The 8,561-nt window shown below is 42.8% G+C and overlaps 1 protein-coding gene across 2 annotated transcripts; it reads left to right on the forward strand.

Moving 5' to 3' along the window:
• Positions 1-3,545: 3,545 nt before the first annotated feature.
• On the forward strand, positions 3,546-6,498 carry camk2n1a (calcium/calmodulin dependent protein kinase II inhibitor 1a). 2 transcript variants are annotated; one of them, XM_020593276.1, is made up of 3 exons: positions 3,546-3,564; positions 4,183-4,425; positions 5,209-6,498. In XM_020593276.1, exons 2-3 carry the CDS (start codon positions 4,257-4,259, stop codon positions 5,280-5,282), a joined length of 243 nt encoding a protein of 80 aa, XP_020448932.1. In that variant the 5' UTR covers positions 3,546-3,564; positions 4,183-4,256; the 3' UTR covers positions 5,283-6,498. The 2 variants fall into 2 exon arrangements, with proteins under 2 accessions (XP_020448932.1, XP_020448931.1); XM_020593275.1 differs by lacking the exon at positions 3,546-3,564 and adding an exon at positions 3,760-3,961.
• Positions 6,499-8,561: the final 2,063 nt, after the last annotated feature.

The raw sequence follows: 8,561 nt of genomic DNA on the forward strand, positions 1-8,561 counted from the left end.
ACATGTTTGCTCTCTATGTTTCATGACTTTCCAAATGTGACTGAAATCTATACCTTGAGAGCTGTTGCTACATATTCAGGATGTTTTGCTTATTTAGCAGTTTTGATAAAAGTATAAACAACTATGCAACAGCTATCCGTCCCTACCGGTCAGTCCAGAGTGAAGAAGCTGTTTGGATGAGAGGTGAAACTGCACAGCAAATCCAGTTGTTGCTGGGGGGTCTCAGACTAAATGTGGCACCCCCCATTCAGTAATCTTGCAAACTATTGCAAAATCAGTCTCCCAAAGCTCATTCTCACTTTTTGTCTTGTCAGTGTTTCCATACAGGCCATGTGCTCATGCAGGGCCCTATGTTTACACTGCAGAGCACCAGGGGTCCACACTTGTGGCGTGGTGGGTAAGTGGTGCACAGGCACTGGGTGCTGACTGCAGCACACTGTAACACTGGGTAAGAAGAATATCATCAATAAGCTGTTGATCCATTTTGCTGATATTGGGTGAAAGAAAGCTTTTCATAATGTCCAAACTGAGGTTACTGTACATACTTGTGTTTTAAAACTGCTTGCCATGCTAGAAACATAGCAATATGGATATCGGCCAGTCAGTTGGTCCACCACTGTGGTCCAGACTGAAATATCTCTACTTGACAAAATGCCATGAATGTTTGGACAGATAATCGTGGTGCCTGACACTGCTCCTGGTTGACTTTGGTAATCTCCTGACTTTTCTTCTGGCACCACCATTTTTGATTCGGTAAAATATTTCAACAATTGGATGGATTCTCATGAAATTTGGTGCCAGCACTCATGTTTCCCCGATGACAAATCCAAATGACTTGGGTGATCCCTTAATCTTTCCTGCCATGCAATCATCAGGTGATTTTTAATTTGTCAGTATATGCAAAACTAATGACTTTGCATCAACTGACATCATTTTGATGCAAAGTAAACCTGTTTACAGGCCACTGGGAAGTCAAACAGCACACAGATGTGGTTGAGTTGGCTGACCTTGCCACATCATTGGTGTGTATGTGTGTGTGAGAGAAAGAACTGTGATTTTGTTTAGATTCAGGAAATTGGCCAAGAAATTTATCCCAGCCCTGTCTGCAGACAATAAGCCATTGTTCCTCAGCAGACAAACACTTCTGGCTTTGTGGGAGTTGTGGTCGACCCGTGTCATTCATCGTCACTGCTGATCCCTGCCTAGTGATGTACAGTATGACTCGGAGTCCAAACAAAAGTTCATGATAAAGACAAAATGAGAAGCAAAACTGTCATAATCATGATTGCTCTGGTGTGTGGTGTTGAAAATGGGCCTGTGCTGAATTTGTTCTTCTCTCTTAGAAGTGGCCAGTCATGATTAAATCCCAAGGCCATGGTCTACTTACTGCTGGATGTGATGTAAAATTGAAATGCTCTGTCTTTCAGGGCAGAGTGCAGGATGGTAGTGGCTGGTGACTACACTGTAAATACCTTCGAGGGTACTGAGCACTACATTAAACCTCTCAGGCTGGTCCCCCATCCCCGCTACAACAGCAGCACAAACAAAGCAGACATCAAACTCATTGAGGTACTGCAGGCCAGTGAAGATATTTAGCAATGTTTTACATTTTTACAATAATGTAGCTAGAATTTTTAAAAATGCAGTCACATTAAGGTTTTTTTGTTTTTTGTTCTTTGCTTAAGGTCTCATCTTAAATGTGACACCCCCCATTCAGTAATCTTCCATTAATCTCGGTGTGAGTATAAAGAATGTTTTGTACTTGCACTGTAAACCTTTTATGAAGGACTGTATATTTATTTTGATTCTTTTACATATTTTAAATCTGCATAAAATTAATTTCTTGGCTATTTGGGGCAGCGGAACAAGTTGTACACACCACACTGACATATTATTCCCTTTAGAAAGTTGATATAGTAAATGTGTTAGCAAACAGTCGCCTATGTGCCTATCCAGCAGACGCACACTGGCAGGCGTCTGGGATTATCTCTGGGGACCTGACAAATGTTAAGCCCATTCTTTCTTTCGGGTCTGCTTTGTTCTCACCAATGCCAGAGGGAATTACCTGGCTCCTGAATACAAAATTTTCCACTGTGTTCACCAACATGTTGCCAGCTTTGTCTGTCTGCTGTTTGGGTGCGGTTATTGGCCCTTAAACCAAAACAGAGTTGAAGGCATCAAGGCTGGAGAGGAAGACAACAATGGATAAGTTTTCTGTTTGTTCATTAAGTCTGTCCGTTGTTACTATAGAAAGTGTTGATCAGTGTAGGTTTGATAATGGTCAAGATGATATTGTATATTTGAATGATATTAAAAAAAATTCATCATACTAAAATTTGTGTAGTGTCACTTGCCTGGTTAGAAACTGTCTTCTGATTTTCTGTCCATCTGCGGGGCCCTATGGTGCTGAGCAAATATATTGTCACTGGCGCCTCTTCCCAGACAGGGGACAGATATGGTTGAAGACTGGGTGTGTCTGGGTGGGGCTACAACAGTTTAGGTGGAGGCCAGGCCCCCTTCACTCTGAGAACAGTCACAGTGCCAACTGTGTCAACTGCAAGGTTTAACAGCAGCAAGGCTGTTCATGAAAACATCACAGCAACCATCTGTGCTGGCTACGGGACTGAAGGAAAAGCCTCGTGCAAGGTACACAGGAAAATGTGATTATACCTTCTTTCATTAATGTCCAGCAGTTAAAGGAAATGGGTGATGCAAATTAATTTCTGCCCAACTGGCCCCTTTCAACAAACATGATCATCTGATCTTTGAAACACCATTAAATGTGTGTTTGAAATATTAAATGCCCCAAAGTCTCACAGGACATATTAAATAGCACAGGGTCATCTCTTTTCATCATCTCACATTAAAGCAAAAAAAAAAAAACTTCTGGCAAGTTCAGCCCCCTGACAGTATGATGCTACAGTTCATCATGTCAGTGTTGCTGCAGCTACAAACTTTAATTAAGCAGGTGTGGCAGTTGGAGGTTACCATTTGAAATAAAATATTTTAAATGCATCCTTAGCCACTAATTATGGCATCAGTTAACTGGGCCCTCTCTGATGGAGCATACAATCAACTAGCCACATTTGGTCAGTTTTAAATCTTATGTCATGTTGGTCACTTATAAAGTGCCATAAAGCCTTAGCCCCACATGTGAATTCATCACAAACACATTTCACATGTGATTAATGCACGTACAGTATGAGCACGTGAGCTTCAGATATTACACCATGTGTAAATGTAAGATCACATAAGATGTACCTATTTTTTCGTAAAAGTATTAAATATTGTATGTTATTTGGATCATTTAAAACCTCCACACACTCAAAAGACCTGTTCTACTCAACAAATGGTTTAAATCAATAAAGCATCGCCCAGTAGCAGGTCCCTGATTGCAGCTGATCTTCAACCCCCACCCAACCCTTCCATATTGATGTTGGCCTATAGTTCTTTATAAACTGTGTCGTAAACAAGTGTAAAAGCGAAGGCCCTCCGGATTGAACTGGAAGTGCGCTATGGGACCAAAGGTCACATCCCGTCTAATGAAAATACTGCCATCCTCTGGTAAAGTACGATTCGGTGGATTGTTCGGCCCCCTTATGGTAAAATACATAGCAAAATTTGGAAAACTGGTTGGGGGATTTAATATCTCTAACTCGTCGAATGGTGGCGCGTAAACGACGTTTTCCAAAGATCTGAATTGTCTCATAAATGTGCCATCTCTGAAAATAAAATCGCCATTTATGTGACTGCCTCTAGATCCCGGAGAGTGGAGCATTGGCACACTACGACTCTAACTGGAAGCTTCTCAGGGCTGCACCAGAAAACCCCCGCACAGCTCCCTCGGCAGGGCACCCCGGGATCCGTGTTTTGCATCGCTCCACAATTTGCATTTCTGCCTCAGATTTTCCGTGCGACGGGTTCAGCCGCTCGAAACCAGCGGGCGCTCCACGGCTGTATTGTACGTGCGCCTGCATTTCCAAAGCAATATGCACAGAGAAAAAAAAACTCTGGAAATTTTAAATAATGTTGCCTAAGCTCCACGAGTGGAGATATTGAGGACATTTTGATTTACTGTTGTTTCTGTTGCGCACCTACGGAGACAAACACGTGTCTTCGGGGTAAACAGAAAGGGCTAGATTGTGTCATCAGATTTCGTTTTCTCCTTTCTGTTTGTTATAGACCACCGAGTTCAAGCTTGGCGTCGAGCTATACATTTCATTTTGTGCGCCTTGGTGATAAAGACGCATTTGGAGATGTCGGAAGTACTGCCTTTCAACGAAGAAAAAATGAGCCATTATGGAAATGAGGGCGACGAGGGACACCTTTCCTTCACCTGTCGTCTTCAAGACACCAACAACTTCTTCAGTGGCTCACAGAACAAACGTCCGCCGAAGCTTGGGCAAATTGGCAGGAGCAAACGGGGTAATTATACAATTAAGGCGTTTTCGTTTGTATTGTTTGCATGATATATTGAATGCGCACATACTGTAGGCTGCTAGTGGACCATAATTAAGGTCTTTTGTCTGAAACCAGATGGGCAACACCGTTGCTTTGACATGGTCGTCAGTAGAATGTATAGTCAGAGAAAGTGGCTGTTTGCATGTGTGTGGGATGTATGGGCTTTTAAATATTCTATTCGCATTGCAACACAAGTTGGGTGCGCAGTGCGTGCTGTTAAATGCCTTGGGAATGCTGCTCAACAGAGTCGTGCTGAATGTCCAATCGCTTGATAACTGGTTGGAATTAAATACTGTGTAATTATGATTTTCATGTTTGCATGGTCCATTCAGGCTGCGTGTGTTCCTGCATTCCTGATAAAACCCATGAGCTGCTCCTTGCAAACTGAGCCTCACTTAAAGCGGAACATACTTGCACACAGTCGCATGTAGTAGTGTGCAGACACAACATGGAAAACGGGCAGACGTGTAAGAATTGCTTCTGTAGGTGCACAGCAACGTGCAGAAATTCACACACGCACGTTTTCCCAGACGTGCATCGCACTCAGATTCACAATCAAGCTTATGGTTATCTCTCCCTTTTTGCAGTGCTTCACTCGCTCATGCGTGTATACATCACTTCTGCACATACAGCACAGCAGCCATGGCTCTGGGTTTTAATGCCCTTCTGTCGGTGGTGGATTTCAGCCACTTCATGATGAACCCCCAACCCCACCCCCTTATTAACTCTCTCCCCTGTCATCCACAGTTGTGATTGAGGATGAGAATGGCGACAACGAAGCACTGAAAAATGGAACAGAGAAGACCCCAGCAGATGCTTAGAGCGTTCAGCTCACCACCCCCTAAAAGACACTCTTGAAATTTTTTATGGCGATATTTACCAGTTTTAATCCAAAGACTCTGTATATAAGCACTTTCTCTCATGTGGCAGCAAGCAGCACTTCCACACCCTCCTCTTCCAGTCAGTCATGGCCATCCGGGTGACATTCACTGGGAGCGGTGGGAGATGGCAGCGAACGAGACCCCCAGATGGAGCCCCCCTCCCCCCAGCATGCACACACAACCACACAGATACGCAAACAAACACACCCTTGATTATAGGGTTTTGCCATAAATCCAAAAGCAGAAGAAGACAAGGAGGGGGGAGTTGTGGTGGGGGCAAGGTGAAGGAAGGAGACAACGCTGTCGAAATGCAGAAATCAGGGACAGAATGCAGAAATAAATCTATTATAAAAAAGTAAAGCACACACTTCTCCTATATCTCACTAATCAAACCTGTGGTATCGTTCTTTCTGCTCTTCATTTTAACCAAGGACAATGAACAACAGAGCTTGTAAATATGGAAAGGGTAGCCCATATTTTCTTGCACAAAGTGGGAATCGGTAAACTGGTTTGTTCTGTGTTAAAGACTTTATTTATTGATTGTTTGGAGTATGTCCTTTGCAGTGACTTATGGCCAGGGGGAGTGCTTGTTTTGTATGTCAAGAAAACTTTGAGCGAATGAGTGGGATTTTCTTGTATCCACTTAACAATTCTTGATGTTGCCTGAGTGTTTTTTGTTATATTTTGCAGCTAATAAGTCATTTATATACAGTGTACCTCCCACCTGTTTGTAAGCTTCCCAGGCTTTCACCTGGATTGGTTGATACTGTAACCTGACTGTACACACCCTATCGATAAACTATTTATATTGCATTGTGCATTATTGTGTGTGCCAAATCTCATGAGGGATATAACTGTACCAGACAACTTGTTCTTTTTGTGCTTTATACATTTACTCATACAGTTCAGTTGTTTTGTTGGGTTGCTGTCTTTTAGGGCTCTTTCTTAAAACACAAATACAAACTCATGCATGGCAAAATATGAAATCATGCATGCACAGCAGAAGTTCTGAAACTCTTGTGTATTCTTGAAGCACCTCGTATACAGCTTTGAATGACAAACCTCGAGAAACAGTCTTAATTCTGCGTTGTACTGTATGGTTCACACTGATTTGTACAGTGGCCTAATATCTTGTAATAAAGATGAAGAAGTACTATTTACTGTTTTAGTGTTGACTGTGGTTTACAATAAGGTATGGTGTGTCTTGATGTTGTTTTTAAAAACAAGCAAAAACACAAATCTAGTTTTGTATCAGAAGGAAAAAGACAGTAGCAAATACTCTGGGTGAATTTTTTTTTATTTTTATGTGTTGCTTGTACATTTCTCCCTCTTGTATTCGTTTACCTATCTGACTGCCGAGGAAGGTCAAGTCAGCATTTTCCACTGTGAGAAAGTACCATTCCATCCCATGGAGAGATGAGATATGAAAGGAGACAGAAATGGGAAGAAAAGACGAGCAAGTAGTCCCATCAAGAATTTCCTGAGCTGTTTAAAGGAGAGTTGAGATACACCACTAGGACAACTGCGCAGCAGACTATGATCTATCAAGTGCTACAGTATTGCAAATGATTCTGTGACCACTGCTTCCAAATGCAATAAATTTCTGTTTGCATCTAAAATCTCTGCTCCTCTCTTTAGTCAAGTCCTCCCTTTAACTTCATTGCCAGAGATGTACATGGTGCAGGGGGCACTGAGGCCTGAGGGAAACCAAAGAGACATGACATTTCCAACTCTGCTGTGGTGACTAAATGATTCATGCTGTATGACAAGTCTCTGTCAGAATCTTAAACCCTAGACCACCCTGGGAACACATACATGGACGTACACATTGGCATACACGTGTCCATTTCAGCTCCAACTGCAGGAGAGACTAACATATTGCCAGTCTCTCTCCCTCCCCAGTATTGACAGACATGAAAGGGGCTGCCTGGGCTGGGTACCATGGTAACAGATGCACCTTGCACTCGATGGGTGCTGCGGTGGGTTTCTGTGCAGAACAGTCTTCCCTGAGCCTCATCTTGATACCATCACTCTCTCTAATGGAATGTTTTCCACTCTCTTATCTCTGCCCTCTTCTTTTAAGACCCCCTGTTCACTCAGTGGCGTGATCGTATTATCCCTGCCAAAATAGTCCCTTCTTCCAAGATGGCAGCCAACCATGACGATGGCGTCTACTGCAGTAACAGCCTATCCTCTCACTCAGGATGAGGAGATGTTACATTTAGGGAGTAAAGCTTTATGAGCCTGCATGGTTGCGGTGAAAACTTCAAAGGACTGGACTGAGTCTAAACACGGTGTCCCATACAATAATCATACAGTCAAACCTGTAGGACTTAACCAGGAACATGCTGCTGGAAATCACAAAGGGTAGAGAGTAACAAAAGAAACACTGCAGTAGTCCTGCTGTAAATATGAATTTGGTGAAGCTCATAATCTTCAGATTATGCTGAGATTGTCAGGTGTCACTTTTGAGGCTGTTATCTGCTGTGCACATGGCTCATTAACTGTCCTTTAAAGGTGCTCTGTTCGTTGCTTGGAATTTTTGAAACTTTTCTCCATCCCACATTACATCATTTTGCAGTATTTACAGCAGATACCCCACTAATTCCAGCAGTGGTAAATGGACTGTATTTTAAGTGAGCACCTATATCAAATCATCAAGTTGTAACTCATTTGTGACTCATAGTAACTGTGTGTGACTCATAGTATAGTAGAGTACCGACTACCAGCATGTGTTTGCTTAGCAGAGGTTTGAAAGGAAGAATGGGTTTATAAGGTGACCAACAAAGCCAGTTGCTAATGCTGAATTGCAGGTACGTCCCTGGCAAAATTACAGTGCATGGCAATAATCATGATAACTAGATGCTAAATACAGAAAAACTGCATTAGGAAAGAGGAAAAGGGGTCACATGAACACACACAAAGCTGATACACACTAAATTGAAAAGAGTTTTAAAAACTGCCACCTAAAAAGTGACCACCAAGTTAAGTCGACACCTCTGGCTCTGTCAGATAGTTAGAGTGCAGAACGTCACGGTTGTGGATGAATCCGTTCAGACAGTCCAGAGAGATTGGGACGATATTAAACTACCATTACAAGATAAAAACAGAATCAGTCTCAGCCAGAATATTCATGGGGGTCGAACAGGGGGGCTGGAGCCAATCCCAGCCGACGTCGGGCGAGAGGCGGGGGACACCCCGGACCGGTCGCCCGTTCCT

This window comes from Monopterus albus, unplaced genomic scaffold, assembly GCF_001952655.1.
Source record: "Monopterus albus unplaced genomic scaffold, M_albus_1.0 scaffold18.1, whole genome shotgun sequence".
In the NCBI taxonomy this organism is placed as follows: Eukaryota; Metazoa; Chordata; class Actinopteri; order Synbranchiformes; family Synbranchidae; genus Monopterus; species Monopterus albus.

Excerpts from the sequence above, each read along its gene's own strand:
- camk2n1a (XM_020593276.1), top strand. The coding sequence starts at position 4,257 with ATGTCGGAAGTACTGCCTTTCAACGAAGAAAAAATGAGCCATTATGGA. Across the intron at positions 4,426-5,208 it reads AATTGGCAGGAGCAAACGGG|TTGTGATTGAGGATGAGAAT; the intron begins GTAATTATACAA and ends TGTCATCCACAG.